At 38.0% G+C, this 17,578-nt stretch overlaps 2 protein-coding genes across 2 annotated transcripts; one reads left to right on the forward strand and one right to left on the reverse strand.

The window, feature by feature from the left end:
* Nucleotides 1–3,654: 3,654 nt before the first annotated feature.
* On the forward strand, nt 3,655–5,810 carry Smp_066200 (cytochrome-c oxidase). The gene is made up of 4 exons (XM_018790141.1): nt 3,655–3,805; nt 3,840–3,916; nt 3,962–4,064; nt 5,603–5,810. Exons 1-4 carry the CDS (start codon nt 3,679–3,681, stop codon nt 5,725–5,727), a joined length of 432 nt encoding a protein of 143 aa, XP_018655514.1. The 5' UTR covers nt 3,655–3,678; the 3' UTR covers nt 5,728–5,810.
* A 4,101-nt stretch (nt 5,811–9,911) lies between these two features.
* On the reverse strand, nt 9,912–14,716 carry Smp_157940 (putative nuclear inhibitor of protein phosphatase-1; the record flags this gene model as incomplete). Its single annotated transcript, XM_018790143.1, has 5 exons — nt 9,912–10,657; nt 11,254–11,700; nt 14,309–14,515; nt 14,551–14,611; nt 14,661–14,716. 5 exons carry the CDS (start codon nt 14,714–14,716, stop codon nt 10,142–10,144), a joined length of 1,287 nt encoding a protein of 428 aa, XP_018655515.1. The 3' UTR covers nt 9,912–10,141.
* Nucleotides 14,717–17,578: the final 2,862 nt, after the last annotated feature.

Raw genomic sequence — 17,578 nt, forward strand, 5'->3', positions numbered from 1 at the left:
GCAATCAATGGTTAGAGACCTTGAATGACATGGCTCAAAATCATTTGCAATGGCGACGTCGCATCCACTCTTTGTGTTCTGCCAAATTCTAGTCTTCTGAATTCTTCATGTCTCTACATTTTTTCTCTTTCCAAATTTATTTCACTGGATTATACTCCTTGAATAAGATCTTCAAACCCTAATCTTCCCGATTACTGCTGATACTCTTACTACTTCTACCACTATGGGGTTTGAATTGACAGCTGGATCTCTGCTAATGTGGTATGGCAACTCGAAATGATGTACGTACGTACGAAGTTCTACGTTGTGACTCACTGACTGCAACAGGAGCTGTAACCCATTGAATGACATCGATCCGCTTAGGGCAATGAATTTGTTAGCCACTGAAACGTAAGGTAAGATTAACGCGAACAAGGGCATGATCAGAGTCCAGATAGGTACTCCGAAAGTTTTGTACCCAACCACGCCAGCAATAGCTGATCGTGATGTGGTCAGAGTCCAGACTTCAGATGCAGAGGGAGGACGCCAGGCAGCACATCGGCGATGACTGTGCACGTAGTTAGCGCCAGCCAGAAACAAATTGTAGTCTGCGCACAGTTGTAGTAGACGGTCACCGTTATCTGATTTACAACCAACTGGTCCCCATCGGCCGCCCAATCTACTCTCTTCTGTGCCTAAAAGCCCGACCTGACCATTCAAGTCTCCGGCTGGTACTACAATATCTGTCTAACGCACTTTCTGTAGAACTATTAAGTGGTGGTATAACTCATACTCGATCGCATCCGAGCTGCAATCTATTAAAGCACAGGCTGAGATGACGAAAAGACATCGTTTCTCACAGCGATTTCCTCGCTTTTTGGTGGAACTTTCTAATCTAACAACACGTAACCGATTGTTAATGGGGATCCAGTCGGACAGTTTGAATGGTATACGTGATTTCAAGAAGAATGTTTCAGCATTCGTATTCGGTGGTGGCATTCAACTTTCGACCAGTCAGTGAACGGTTTCCACCATAAACAAGCTTCTGTATAAGCATAACGTTGGCACTCGATCCTAATACTACTGATGACATGTTCTGCGTAAAAACGTGTAGTTTCGCAAATGTAAAAAAGACAGACTATGGTTGCCAGTGTTACTTGTCCGGCCGAAAATTCACTACTAACAGGCATTGACGTGGAGGTTGACGGCAAAATTTCAACGTTCAATGCGTACTCTGCGACTGGTGACACTTGAGTGCCCAGCAAACTGGGCTTCAGATACTGAACGTGACTATTTCCAACCTACATTTCAGCAATATCCAGGTCAATAGAATTATACAGGTACCGTGGTCTCTATTTCAACGTATCTCTGTAAAAAACTAGAAGGACTACTGTACTTACATCTTAAGTTTTTCTATATTCAGTGGTAATGTGTTTTCACCAGGTGAAATATTGGCATGTCGACCGGCGAGTTTGCTGAACAATACCAATAAGTCCTTGGCAGTCTCCATATTGTTTATAAGAAATGAATGTCTGTGTATGTAACTTACCGTAGTAGTGGATAACCTCACACTTGATGACCGAACGGTTATCATCTGATTGACCACCGTTCTTCAGACACATGTCCACAATGCAGGATACATGCGGTTCTTCACTGACAAGCCACTTGCTCCGATAAGTACCTGCTTCTTGCCAAATGCACTGAGGGCTGTAAACTGTTTTGTTGCAGGCTAAATGATATTTAAAAATCATAAATTATTTCAAAGTATTAACGTATGAGTAAGCAAGATAAATCTATCCACGTAAACGTACGCTGCGACGAAACTTACGACTTGATTAACAGTTCATTGAAATGCACTTATAGCATACATCATCGATGTAAGCCCATATGTGCTCATGAATAACTACAGTGCACATAAATATTACCATTTATCTAAAAGGGGATGGCTTCGTGAGAAAATCTACAGGGTCAGTAAAATCTGTACATTTAATTAATCTATTATTTCCCGTATCAGTGATCAGTCCAAGTTTATTGTGGACTATTACTACATTATCCGGCTTAAATGAAGTGAATCTAGTGTATCTGTATGTAATTATCTGTTTATTGTAATCATGTTTAATTGATGTATCTATCGTAGTTGCGGAAACACCAGCTTCAAGCCTATATAATGATACCTCTTCTGCGTAACGCTGAGTTGCCTGTTTAGCTACATTGTAACCGCTATGCACTGATTTCTTAATGTGCCTTATGTAAGATTCGAATGGAAAAGCGGACTGCGAATCCAAAGTTCCATGTAGACTTGTGTCATCAGCAAGGCGCTTTAACGAATGCACATTACAAACGATATCTTCAGGTCCGTAACACCATTCATATCCTTCACGAAAATTACGCAAGCCATTGTTGACGGTATCTATTGCGCTGCTCTGTAGTTTATGATCCACTAACAGACAAATCACTGATGCTAAATGTTTTAAATATAAGTACAGAGGTAACATTAAGAAATTTTTAAGCATTATGGAACCTATATAAACCAGGAACAGTCGATATTCGGTCGCTCGCACTGTCCAGCAGTTGGTCCATCGTTGTGGTACCGATGACTTCAAGGCAAGATAATTTTGGTCGTTATTGTGACCTAGTACCTCCTTACATTTCTTCGCAGTGGTATTATAACATTGAAAATTTAGAGACTAGTATGTTGACGTAAATCGCCACTAAGTGTGAAGCAAAATTCGGGTAACTAACTGTATCTGGTAGTAGCAACAGTTATCGTATTGAGATGTTTAAAGTGTTTTACTTCTGGAATACATTCTACAAACTTGACCCTAAATGAATGATGGTACAGTATTCCAGTAAGCGTGTAGATGTATGCACACTATTCCATGAATCACACATCATGGAAGTGCTAGTCTAATTATAATCAACCTGAGCTGTGCCCAGTAGTTGTCTCAGTTTCAGTTTGGAAAGGACAAGGGGTTAGGTGACCTGTGTTAACCCTGGCAATGGCAATCTCTCAGTTGATCCAACTTTCTTTTGAAAGCGACAGGTGGAGCTCCAATCACGTGTTCAGGTAATGAACTCTATTCGTTGATGATTCGGTAGGAAAGTCGATAGTCAACTGACAACTAATTTTTTCTGGGCTTTTAAACATTTTTCGAGTGTCCTCGTGAATCCTCTGTTTTGGAAGACGAGAAAAGTGAAGGCATATCAGATGCGAATTCATCACTAAGTAATTTAAGAACTGTGATCAAGTTGCTTCTGGTTCTTCTCTATGACAATGGAAATAGGTTTAGTTTAGCCAGTCGATCATCATACGGGAGCTTCGCTATTCCAGGAATCAGCTTAGTTGAGGTTCTTTGAATCTTTTCCAACAACCCACTGTCTCTTTTTAGACAGAGGCTAGCTGCTTATATGCAGTAATCGAGTTTACTTTAGTTGCTTAAATTACAGGCCTCTGCTGTCTCGATCATAATTATAACAGGGGTCTGCCTGTTTTATCGGAAATTCTACGACATATTAAAACCCCAGCATTAGCTTTCTAAATTGATCAGAACGAATAATTTAGATTGTGTTCAGGGTGTTTACTCTAAACATTGTCAACGTAACGAAGTTGTAATTACTAGTTACTATGCCTGATACAGATCTAAATCTTTTGTTTTAAATTTAGCGTATATACGTACTCCCATCAGTAAAAGCTGAATCATGTTCGCCTACTCTCGGATTAACGTTTTAAGGTCTATCCCGTTAATAAGAAGCTATGTTGGTTCGTGCTACTCAAGACTTTTTACGACTAAGTCAGATGCAAAGGAATCATCAGAAAACTGCGTTGGTAACCTAAGCTTATTTTTAATCTAGTATTTTAGTTTCTGATTTTCCACTGCTTAGAGAGGCTGTAAATGCACAAAATTTTGATTTGGTATCGAAAATAGTTGTGGAACATGTAATGAACAAAAATATATTCATATAACATTTGTTTATGTTAAAGGATCCTTTTGAGGTTAAACGCATACGGATCCCTAGCGAAAATTCAGAACTCTCTCCTAATCTTATTCCTTCACAGTCACACAGGCGAATGGTTGGATGCATTTGTAAGTAAACCTCAGCGAATGCTTGTTAGTTTTATTAAGTTCATTTTCCCCTTTTGTATTAAATTATGTGATGTAGTGTGCAGTCCACAGTCCTGGCTCTTCTTAACACACCTGTTACATAGGATATTAGGATATATTTTGAAGACGAGATCAACAATTTTGTGAAGTTCGACGAGTTGGTGGCAAAAAATCCTTAACACTGAATATGTGAAAAAACTATAGATGTTCGCATAACCGTATCTTTGAATCGTAAGATCTACTGAGTGACAAAATTATAGGAACCTTAAGGTAGTAGAACTAATTAATGATCGCGGTTCTTGGGGCTTTTAAAACTTGTCATAGCTATGTGAAAGATTGTTCGTTATATGGTCCCTATAATTAAAGGATACAAAGAACTTTGCTAAAAGAACCGAACAACAACGTGGATGGACCCACTTGTTATCTTTTTGTTGGTGGCTCAAATTGTATTGTCCGCTTACTACTTCCTGATCTTGAACTAATGTTTGTTTTTCAACATACCATTCACACTAAATAAAACTACATTATTAATTTAGAACTGGTTTTCTACCAACTAGGAAACCCACTCTGGCCCCAATATTGATCCAAATTTTTATGTATTATGTGACATTTATCCCGCAGAAAAAGATTTTATTTGTTCAGAATGTTTTGCTTGCTAGTTATGTACTATCCAGACATGAAGCGTCCTAAAGCAGATAATATGTTCAAGATTGGTTTCTGTACGAAAGATTATTTAATACATTTTATTACCTCAATGTTAGTTTACTTGTAATTGTATTAGTGAGTTGGTGTTGAAGATATCATTCCCTCTTGCTTTTGAAGGTAAGAAGTGTAGAGTGAGTTCTCAAAACAGTCAAACACAACAACCCTACATCCTATAACATGGTAATTTTTGTGTGCATCATGAAAAGGTATAATTCCTGTTTGTAGAAACACTCACATGACATAACAGCTACCATTTTAAATGCTAAAAAGGCCAGTGAAATGAAGAATGATACTGCAGTTTTTGTACTAATTAATTTAGATTAATAAGCAACGGTAATCACATGCATACTGACGTTGTGAGAGAAGTGGTAGAATTGTATCCAAAAACAATTATCTACTCAAGCAGTTAGTGTAATCCACACAGTTAATATTCTCATTTATTACATGTATAATTTATGGTGTATAGTACGGACATCCATAAACCTCCCCAGTAAATTCATCACATACATATAATATGACATAGATAATAAAGATAGTAGTCTAAAATTAATAAACTGGTTTCCGACCTGTTTCTAAACATGGCAATTTCAACTACCCTATAAAAGCGGTTATTAATTATTTTAAACCCTATTATAACTTAAACAAGGTACTTTTCGTGTATGGTTAGACAAATAAATGTCTCTGTGAATTAATTTATAGCCGAATATTAAACACACCTTGACGGATTAGATGAAGCTAAGGCATATTCTGAGGTTTATTGAATTATATATTTAGCACAAATTTTTCGAAACTCACTGTCACTTTCTTTTCCTTAGGTGAACCGGAAGCGGATTCTATCAATTGGCTAGAATTAGAAAAAGGCAATCCAGTTCAGTGTTATTGTGGTCACTGGTTTCAATTAGTCAATTATGAAGACTACTTTAATATGACTAATCAATAAAACTGTTCATAGATGCGTTTTAATCTATTAGTTTGATTTACTCCCATAATCAGTATAATATTCATTGCCGTCTTTGAATAACTAAAAACTGTATCGTACTATTCAGTGTAATAATAAATACCAAAACTGAACTGCGTAAAATCACTCCAATTTAAGTAGTATGTACTCCAAATGTATTTATTTTTCCGTTGGTTATCCTATTGAGTAACTTGCTTAATAACTTGTCGAAAGTAGATAAGATAGCATCAAATATATACAAACTCTGACCAAGAACTTTAACAGAGGAATCTAAACCCCAAAAAAGTATGGGTGGTTGTAAGAATTCTACACACTGCTGTATTTATCTCTACTAAAATTGACGGCATATTTTCCTGTTCAAAGATGGATGAAATATTTCCCGCAAATATTGGAATTCTAATTTTCATGATGAATTTGTAAATATATTACTGACCTGTTAGTACTGACATTCCTCAATATTGATGACACTGTTATAGGTCAAAATCTAACGCGACCAAATTGCTTACTGTGCTGATAATTTACATAAATAATAATCTTGACTCACCCAGTAACAGAATCTTGTAATTGTAATCCTATGTTTTATAGTACTTTCGGAGATGACCTGGAATATACTTGTATTTAATATTCACTTTTTGCAGTTGTATGAGAGTCAAAAGTAAACTACTTATCTCTAAGGATCTATATGTTAGTTATTGGGGTGACTGAATATCAGTGCAGTGAAGGAGGCACCCAATATATGTGCACCACACCAATAATTCCATTTGTGTGAGGGCCGGAACACTGCCCGGGCGCTCAAACCGAAGTAGGTGGTTTCCTTAGGGGGCCGCTCCCCGAGCCTTTGATTTAGGGGTTTAGTCCACAAGGTAGCTGAGCAAGTTTAGAAAATGTAGTCCCATGGTTTCCAGTGACCTACAATACGCCACAAGTTCCCTCAGGATCCTGTGTGTATCATTGGTTCAGAACGAAGGTTTTCCAACTCCGCTAGGTGGATCCTTCGTATCCACCATGGGACCTAACATCTCAAAAGAGCCCAGCACAACCAAGTTAGAGGTTGAAATCCAAAAAATTTCAGCGAACTCTTTTTCTAAAATTTCTTATCAACATAATTTAAGTAAGATCAGTCATTTGTGAGGACAATAAAAAGTAGCATGAATACGAGTCGGTCCAAGTTATCACCTTACTTCAACACTTCGAGAGTGAAGTCCGCTAAATAGGAAGCAGAGGTAGGAAATCTTATTACCTACGAAGAGAAGCTGAATGTTAAAAACATAGAGTTGAGGGGATGAATGAGGCCGAAGAATAGAAACTATGGAGGGACTTTACACTCAGGATGTATTTACGTATAATGAATTTAACTATACATGATTTCGGACTAAAACATCCAAATTCTCCAGAAATGAAGTAGGACTACTGCGGTTCCAGGAAATCTTCACTTACTGGTACGGTTCAAATCGAAAACATTTCATACATGATGTATCTGCCCCTAACTTTCGTCCAACCTTCCATGACCAAATCAGCCATGCAGAATATTGTAAAATAGTTCATAGGTCCAGAATCCAAGGGAACCATAATAACAGGAGGTAATATGAAATGTAACACCATTGTGTAGGTACATAACTAAGTTTGAAATCGGAACAGTTAATCTCGCAATAGGCTTGACAGTCGTCTATGTGCTGCAAAGATGACGATACACGCTGTTGTCTTCTTACCATGTTTGCGTACACCTTGCTGACTGCAGTATAGACAAAACAGAAGAGCTCTATCGGAGGCATCCTGACCTAAACACTCGGAGATAGTAATCGTGGTTGATTTTAAGGCCCAGGTAGGTGTGAAGAATGAGAAGCATACAGAAAAGCCTTTTAGGATTTCAACTGAGCGGATAGGTAACGGTGACCGCCTGTGACGATCGTTCATTCTTAATATGCACCGATTTTAAGCATGAGGAGAGACACTGCACAACCTGGAGATAACCGGCACCATTACGGCAGTAAACAAATGCAATTGGAGACGTTCGGTGTAAGATCAGTGGTCTCTCGAGAGGATATGTTTAGACTCTAAAAATGCTCTGGTGTGGACTCGTATGTCGGCGTTTGGAAAGAAATGCAACGAGACCAAGGGTAAATACCTCAAGGTAAAACTAACTAGTTACTAAGTCAACCACATAAAAGATGTTTATCTTGAGGTAGCCTACGATGATCTACAATCTGCCGTAAAAGCAGCAATGAAATACACTAGCAACCTGAATCAAAAGAGACAATTGCAAACAGTCGGGACCTAACGTATTCGCGTTGTTACCAGTAGATATGAATAAGCAGTAGCTGTTTCTGAACTTTATTCTTATCGTTGATTATTCATTCGTTCAGTGGCAAGTAGTTTGGTTAAGCAATTGTACATAAATAATGACTTTAGTTTCGTAACACATCTACGTTACCAGCTGGTCAAAGGTTCTTTCTTTTGGAATCTTTTCCTTAGTTTTAGAGATCGATTCAGTAAGCAAATTATCTGTTCAGCCACCTAAATATTTTATCACACTAACTGGGTCATTATAAGAAAAGCGATATCGTCTCCTGTTTTTTAATCAAACGGAAATGAAAGCCTCAACACCATAATACTTTCAAACCATAAGGCATAGACTTTGTTCCTCTATAACTCTGCCTGTAGCTCTTCTACGGCTACTGCCGGTCTTAAGCCCGGATAAAGGAGGGTTGGATGTGGGGTCAGTAAACCCGTCCCACAGAAAACAACCTAGCTAAAAAGCGCTAATCAGGAAAAACAATTTAAACTCTGCCCTCCGAGTTGAGGGATCTCCATTCAGAAGAGTTATGACGCCTCATGGTGAAAGCCAAGATTCTTCAGAAGTCACGAGGCAGATGATCCTTCTAACAACCAGAACAACAATTAATATAGGTACATGGAACGTCCGAACAATGTGGGAGACCGGGAGGACTAATCAAGTAGCTAAGGAAATGAAGAGATACAAGTTAGTGGTGCTCGGAATTAGTGAAACTAGTTGGATCCAAGCTGGACGGAGAGAGTTAGATTCAAGGGAAATACTGCTGTACTCTGGCCATGAAGAAGAAAATGCTCCGCACACACAGGGAGTTGCTCTGATGTTATCTAAAGAGGTACGAAAAGCACTTATGAGATGGGAGTCTCATGGACCTAGAATCACCAAAGCATCCTTCAAAACAAGGAAGGAAATAAGAATGAATGTTATCCAATGCTGTGCAATCACCAATGATAGCAATGACGACGATAAAGACCAGTTATGCGAGAAGCTGCAATCGATAGTAGAGAAGTGGACAGCTTGGATGCGACTAGATGATTTGAACTTCTCAGATAATCTAGCTCTTCTATCTCATATACACCAACAAATGCAGGTGACGCCAGCCAATGTAGCAGTAAGCCTCAACATACACAAGGGGAAAAGTAAGAACCTAAAATACAGCACGGGGAACACCAACCCAATCACACTTGGTGAAGAAGTTCTGGAAGAGGTGGGAACTTTCATGTACCTGGGCAGCATCATCATCGATGAACAAGAAGGATCTGATGCAGACGTAAAGGCAAGGATTGACAAAGCAAGGACAGCATTCCCACAGTTAAAGGATATATGGAACTCAAAACAACTATCTGCCAATATCAAAATCTTTAGTAGGAAGCTAGAACAGTCCTACTGTACTGAGCTGAAACTTGTGGAACTAATATAATCATCATCAAAATAGTACAAATATTTCTAAACAATTGTCTACGTAGGATACTGAATATCCGTTGGCCGGATGCCATCAGCAACAGCGTATTGTGGGAGAGAAGAACAAACCAGATGAGGTGGAAAGATGCCAAATAATTTGTGATTAACTGGGTGTAGTTAAGATCTAAGAGCAATTCAATACGTAAGGACTATAGTTCTGATCAATTCATGCATTAGCTGTGCCTTGAGACTATCTGGTAAATCTTAGAGTATTTCAAGTCATAATGACAACATATACATCTTTACTGTTAGTAGTGTAGTAACCATTGTAATTTCGTAATGGTATTTTGAGAAAACTGATATTTGTTACTAAAATGGGAATATTATTTAAATAAAAATATTGTGATTGTATTTACAGTGGTTTATTACTTGTAAAACCATCAGGTATTTTACGCTTGCACAAAATCCTCAAAAGTAGTTAGTGAATCATGATAATTAACGAGATTGATAAAAACTATAACTTGGCATCCGTATGATAGTAAACAGAAAAAGTTTTGTACATTCCATCTGTTATCACGGTCAATTATGATAAAACTTCTAATAACATTAATGGAGCGAATATACAAGACAGACATCTTTTTCAAGAATGAGGAAATATAAGGTACCACGGAAATTGTTAAAAATGAAAGGAAATATGCACAAATACTAGGCTGTAGGTCCAACCAGGAACCCTGGACGTTTACCAGGCCAAGCTTCTTTCGCGTACTTCTTCTTTTTGGGATAATTGGCTTCAACAAGACCCATATCTAGTCCAGAATCCTGATTAGCACCTGAAACACTATCCAGTTCATTTGAAGCCCCTAAGATATCACTAGCACTTAGTCTAGATACACCTGCAGTATTTTTTCCCTCTGAAAAAGCATTTCCTAGAGTCCCAGGCCTTGAGTGTGCATAGGCATGAAGCATTGCTACAGTTGGTGGTAAAGTAGGCTCTTGAGGTTCACTTTCAACATCTGGAGCAAGATTTGGCACAGGTAAACCAAGCTTAGAAGCCAGACTGTAATGGGGTCCAAATATGTTTTTCATGTGCATCAAACTTCTTCCTGAGTTATGAACAGAGTTATTCCCATCTACATTATTTTTTCCAGTTGTTCGAAAAGTTTCAGGTAGTTCTGGAGCTGCAACACCTAAGCTAGCACCTTCATGACTGCCTTTAGTACGCTTTAAATGACAGAAAAAATTTAACACAATATAGGATTTAGATGTGACTTGGAAATTTCAAAAGTATTTAAAATGAGTACTAAAATATTCAAATACCTACTACAATCATATACAAAAAGCAACAGCATGATATTACTGCTAATATATATATACCGTATCTTAAAACTGCACAAGGCTTTCATATGTCTGTTTGGGCAGGGTGAATTAACAACCTGATGTCTTATACTTGGGGCTGGATTGTCAAAGGAAGTAGTTTAGGGACTTTGAACCTATGTTTTGTATTTTATATTAATTATCAGAAAAGAATAGTGGAAATAAATATGAGATAAATATTTCACTTTGGATGTGGATTCTACTCTTAGTATTCAGCAATTAGTCTCCAGTGTGGTATGGGAATACTAGAGAAACCTTTAGATATCATTTGCTTTTACAAGTTGATAGTATTTCATTATTAGGGTGATTTAAGACAGAATGACACGAATCATCACCTTGTACATAAATCTGATAAATTAGACCGACTAAACTCCCTAAGAAATTAGAGGCAATGAAAAAACCTTGACACTTAATCGTTACTGGAAATCGATAGTCATAATTACCTTATTTGGTATGAAAGTCTCTTGTATAAGATTTCGGAATCTTCCGATAGAAGGATCAACATCCTCAGGATTAATAACCTCATCTGCGTCACTGAAATGCACATTTTGCAGTGGTCTCTTACGTGTTTTGTTTGTAGGAATTGTAGGATTAGAGGCAACATCAACCATACTACTTATACGACGGTTGTGTGCTGTGTTAAACTCGGTTAAATTATCCAATTCAACCTCGGATTGAGGAAGTTGAGAGTAGAGTAAGCCCAAAGAGTTTGTAGCCGAATCAGACCCATCCAAATTGCGATTTTCTGGACCCATTGTACCATTACCATCTAATGTTTGCGAGTTCGGGTCCGAAGGATTTCCGGAAATGTTGTACAAGGGATTAGGACGTTCACGGATGATATAAACACGAGTAGACGCACCAAAATGTATTTCGGAGTCGATTGGAACCTATAAATAAAAACAATTAGCTTGTCGACCACATACACTAAAAACAAAACAGTTTTACGATCACAGTAAGTTTTATACTCAAACTCGGAAAATGGGGATGGATTCGGGTGTAACCTGTTGTCACATATGCTTATGAGAACTTGTTTCAGTAAACCAAGGATTTCAGACGGTAAAATTTGACTATAAACTCATTCAAAACAATCCTCACATTTGGTGATAACATCGTATAAGTGGAACAGAGGTTCGGTAATGATTCATGGGGATATAAAGAACCATAATTCAATAAGCTTTTAGCCCGAAATACCGCTTTTGGTGTCTTGAAAAAATAAAAACCTAACACAATGCGTATTGAACATTACTTTATATCATTTATATTGAGTGGAAAAAAGATGGTGACTTAGAAGCATGAAAATATGGGACAAATGATAGTTATATTGGGTTAGTATCTAGTGGTTCATCAAGATTTGCTGTCAGTCAGTCGCAACGTAGAGAGCCTGGTACGTATGTAAATCTGTCCAAGTTGTATTACCCCATTAACACAGAGATAACATTGTCAGGTCAAATCTCAGAATAGTAGAGGTAGTAACAGTATCAATGGTGGTTGAAAAGACTGGACATCAAAGATACGATTCAAGAAAGTCCAAATCAACGAGGTAAGAACAAAAAAGGTCATGAGAGAACCAGAATCTCACAATTTAGAGGAAGACAAAGAATGGATGCAAACACGCTATTGCAGATAAATGTGAGCCACGTCATTGAAAACCTCTAACCACTGGTTATGATAATCAAGCGGACCCCCAACCAGGTAGTATATGCCTATTATCACATCTCAGTCATATTGTTGACGACTTCAAGGACTGAAACCATGTTTTGGCCGCCCCTAGCTTTTTTTCAGATTACACTAGACAACACCGCCCGTCGAGAAAGGCACTGGTTGGGCATACGTAACGCACTTCCCAAACACCTCAACTGATGAAGACTCACCACCTCACTAATCAATTCGCCATTCTTCCTTAGTACCCCATACAAGGAGCACAAAGTTGTCATCATATTTGTGTGTGGATTGGGATACTGTCGGGTAGATAAACCTAAGCAAGGGTTCTACCCGGGAGGCCACTCCCCAAGTCCAGTCCACGAGACAGTGAAGCGATGCTAGGAGATGTGGTTCAGCGTAGGTACGTGTTGCAATCATGATGCATAGTTCATGTTTTTCAATAACTATAAGAGGCACTGGATGAAACGAATCTAATATGGTTTTAATGATACTTAAACTACAACTCTTAAGATTTTATCGTTTATATTATCTGATAAGCACTACGTGCATAGCTCGTTTTACCGATCATTATTCGTTGTACATAAAAAGGTTAGACCTAAATGACATGATCTATAACAGACATCCGCGATTCATTTTATCGCAGATCCTGAGTAACGTATCACCCTTCACTAACATATCCCTTAATTATCCACCCCATTTTGCTTTTTTTAGACGTTTCGTTTCTTTCTCAGCACACTTGTGTAGTATGACAAATTAAACTACTGTAAAAACCAATCTGAAACAACCAACCTTTAATGAGTTTGCTTTTTGAAAAGTCTTGCCAGCATCGTAACATAAAGTTTTCAATTTAAACTGTCAAAACTAAGCGGTAGGAAAACACCAAATGTTTACACTATGCTTGTGTAATGAGTCTACACAGAGAAGTTTCCCTAACGACTGACATATAAGTTATAGAAGTAATTTTCATCTGCGTGACGTCCATAGCTCGACAACAGCCCGGTCATATTGTGGAATAAGTGATTGGGTTAAAAGTGAGAGCGTACACAAATATCTACTTACAACCACTGCAGCACAGAAACCACATATTTTACATGGAACTATAAAAATAACTTGTATAACATGCTAATGAGATAACAGCCTTAACGTATGGTTGCAAAATCAATAGGTTGGAGCTTAGAAGGCGTCTATTGAACACGAGCGTTTATGAACAGGTCCAAACTGTTATACATAACAATGTCGTTATGTTTACAAACAAAAAGTACGAAGAAACTGTTGAATGATCTAAGAAACTACGGTTACATAAATTTAAACGAAATGAACCCCAAGAATCAAGCCTATTTAAAAAAAATATACCGTCTCAATCTAATTAAATGTAGCAGGTAAGGGAGATACAAGTGTAGGATTACGATGACTTAATATAAAGAAAAGCTGGATCTATTTGAGCTGGCTTACTACAGATTAAAAGGGGATGTAATTATGGTTAGGGTACCAAATAATAATTTCGGATGTGGAACGACTTATTTTGAATAGGTTTCACAATTTAAAGGATATAGCAGGCACGTTCGAAACCGAAGGATGAACAAAATATTTGTTGCAAACAGGTTTTTCCACCAGGTAACCAGCTCTTGGAACCTATTGGCGGAAAGATTGGTATCCACATTTCCAATTGGCTTACACAAGATAAGACTGGACACCTACAGAATCTTATCAGAAAAAACTAACACAGACACTCGGGCTTCTGTTATTAATACACAAATATAAATCAAACAGTTTCAGAAGTAAATTACTTGTTTTAAGTGGGGGACCAGTAGATGTAAGGTAAACAAAACTAACCTGCTGAGGTTTGTGTGGTTCTAACCTAATTTTCCCAATAAAAGTTCCATGAACACTTCCGAGGTCAATTAGAAACGCACGACTCAAAAATTTGTGCCATACCAAAACTGCATGCACACGTGAGCAGGATTGATGATCCACGGCAAAGTCGCATAACTGTTTATTTCTACCGAAAGAGTAACAGCTTTTTTCATCTATTATAAGTTTCTATGATATTTAGGTACAGACAGAATATGAATTACCTGAATCAATTTACCATCTTTGAGCACATCTAGATGCAGACCTGTTGGGGGTTTACCTGACCTATGTTTCAGGAAAACAATGTCAAAAGCTTTGCAGCAAAAGCTCTTACCAATTAGGTATTTTGAAATTGTTAACTAGTAACTCATTTGGTCTAGAATTATTCATGAGAAAAATGAGACTGTAGCGATGTAGTACATAAAACCACCCACAAAACCACTTACGGTTTCTGTTAAACGTTCAATTCGAATTATTCAGATTTGTGTAGTAAGGACAGAAGGCCTATAGCCTATGTTGTTTTTTTTTTCTATTATGCTCCTGTGGGTGTTCAGTCTTCTGTTGAATGGGTCAACTGAAGGTAAGGATGCAAAATAATAATAATTCATTATATTTCGTGGTTTCTCGTCAGTTGCTGACAACCAAATATGTATTAGAATTTTAGCATTGAGAGAATAAATAGCGTGGAACAATTGACATGAGTGAATGTGTAGGATTGAGATGACTAAAGGTTATCAATGATAACTATATATATGTGCAAGAACAGGCCCGAGGTTATTAGCGCTAGAATCAAGGAAACATAAAGGATGGATGGTGTAATTGTTGAGTGGAGTTTAGTGACAGATAAGATAAATTGTGTGATAATTATAAAGGTAATAAAGAATTCATGGAAATAAAAAAAACAGATAGGATTCGTTACGCAATATTTGAATAGAATTTGAAAAGTTCACATAATTTAAGAGAATCAAGTGGGGGGAAATATGTAAGTGGAAGGGTAGTTTAAGCATTTGGTAATGGAAGAGGAATATAATACAAACTAATTACTAGACAAAATAAAACTAATAACCAGAAAACAAAAAAACAAAAAAACCACAAAAAATTGGATTACGGGAGTAGTAGTAAGGCTATTACTGTCTCCTTTTGAATACTTAGATCCGGTTTAAGTTTTTTTTATTGCGATCACTTCAGCAAACCGGAGAGCAGACATACTTCTTTGTCTGCTAATAATTTTGAAAGCATGAGAGATTTCAACGGTATGTCCGGTGTCAAGTAAATACCGAGCTATTGTGCTGTTGAGAGCCATGGTTCAATTTCTTTGAGACATGTTCGGAAATGCAAACATGTACTCTTCTCTCCGTTCTTTCAATGTATGTGCTTTAGCACGTACATGTAAATTTGTAAATGCATGCATCTGCGTCTCCTGTTACAATCTCCAAATCTTCACATCATCAGTGTATAGTAGTTTTGGGGACTGAACTCTCATTTTTGGAGTTCATTGGCATACAGTATAAAAAGCAAAGGACCTGGAGCAGAACCTTGTGGTACTCCACTAAGTACTGATCTCCAAGTGCAGCACTTAGAATTTACTCATAGTTTCTCTCTACGATCCACTAGGGAATCCTTAGGCCATTTTGGGTGAGGTCTGTCAATGCCTAGATTTTCCAGCTCCAGGAGTAGTCTATTTGTTGACACGTTGTCAGATGGTTTGCCGAAGCCTGTGTAGACAATATCCACTGATCTTCCATTGTCTATAGGATTCTGACTATTGCTCCTTTGCTATTAGGAGATTTGTTGTGCAAGGTAAACCTTTTCTGAAACCGTGTTGTTCTCTGTTTAACAAATTGTTAGTTTTCACGAATGTCATCATTCTTTCCAGTATTTTAACTACGACACGGGTGGGGTTGACAGGTCTGTAGCCCGATGGGAGTTGTCTTGGTCCTGTTTTATGTATTGGAGTATCGATTGCATCCTTCCAGTCCGTAGGTAACACACCTTGGTCGATTGACATATTGAGTATCGCAGTTAATGGGAGTGCAATATATTGTGTAATTTGCCCCAAGATTTTGGGGTGTAGTTCATCCGGTCTTGTTGACTCTTCTGTGTCTGAATTGCTAGGGGCCGTAAGTACATCGTCTTTATCAAAGTCCACGGTGAGCAGACAGTTTATTGGTTCCGTATTTGGGTTTAGTTCTTCGTCTAGAAGATGCTCCTGAGTGAAAACTGTGCTAAAACAGTTTACCATAGCCTCTGCTTTTTTCTGATCATTCTCTATCATTTGAGATCTACTCCCTCTGTGATTAGGTTAGGAATCCGATACTGTGTCCTTGTTCTGTAATTTCTGTACGAGACTAGTCTTTTAGGCTACTTGATTGCAGATTGTGACAACTTCATCTCATATTCTCTCTAAGATTCCCGAATCGCAATTATACACTTATTTCTTATCGACCTGTAGCGTTGGGTCGCACTTGGTGTGCCAAGACTGATGGCAACGTTCCAATATTTCTCCATTCGCCTTAGTAAATGTCTAATATCACGGCCGATTCAAGGATGATGTGCTTTTTATTCTTTGAGACTGTCCAGGGTATAAATGTTCGAGTTTCTTGATTGTATAACTATTTGAAATAAGTCCATGCCTTTTCTGCTGATGCTCCTGAGTCGATTGCTCAGTTTTCAGCTGATGCCGCGGAGTTGATCGCCTTCATATCTGGCAATGAAATCGGGGTTTTCTGTATCCATCATTGTCTTGAATTCCGCCATTTTATTTTGCAGGCTGCGAGCATTTGTATAGCACAGCTTCAATTCTGTGAAGGGCTTGCTCTTATCACTCAGATTTCTTCGGAGATCGTTTTTCTCTGAACCTGTGCAATGTGAAGACCGTTAGGTATTAGATTTTTCTCATCGTCCCTGTAGAGCTGATTTATTTCTACCTCTGTTGATCGTCTCTCAATACAACTAACCAGGCTGAGATCCCCATGGACACATATTGTGGATCCAGTTAGTTTGCGTAAGTTTTCTAGTATTAGGCTTCTTTCTTCAAGCGAAGCAACGGTAATTGCTAAGAGGTGGCTTTTCTGAGTACTTTCAGAGTCCAGATGCTTACTCCTGAAACTGTTTCTGGGGGTTGCTTGATTATTAAGGATTTAATGTGACTGAGATCGTGCTCGAAGCTAGTCCTTGGTTTCATTTCGGAAGAACCTCTTAACCTATGAAAAATGACTGATCTGTCACTGGTTTCTGTACCAACAGGCCGTG

This window comes from Schistosoma mansoni, chromosome W (assembly GCF_000237925.1).
Source record: "Schistosoma mansoni strain Puerto Rico chromosome W, complete genome".
Taxonomy (NCBI): domain Eukaryota; kingdom Metazoa; phylum Platyhelminthes; class Trematoda; order Strigeidida; family Schistosomatidae; genus Schistosoma; species Schistosoma mansoni.

What these genes read in the sequence shown, in the direction of transcription:
- Smp_066200 (XM_018790141.1), top strand. Translation starts at nt 3,679, where the DNA reads ATGTTCGCCTACTCTCGGATTAACGTTTTAAGGTCTATCCCGTTAATA. An exon ending in CGAAAATAGTTGTGGAACAT is followed by an intron (nt 3,917 to 3,961) that starts GTAATGAACAAA and finishes TTTATGTTAAAG; the next exon opens with GATCCTTTTGAGGTTAAACG. An exon ending in GCGAATGGTTGGATGCATTT is followed by an intron (nt 4,065 to 5,602) that starts GTAAGTAAACCT and finishes TCTTTTCCTTAG; the next exon opens with GTGAACCGGAAGCGGATTCT.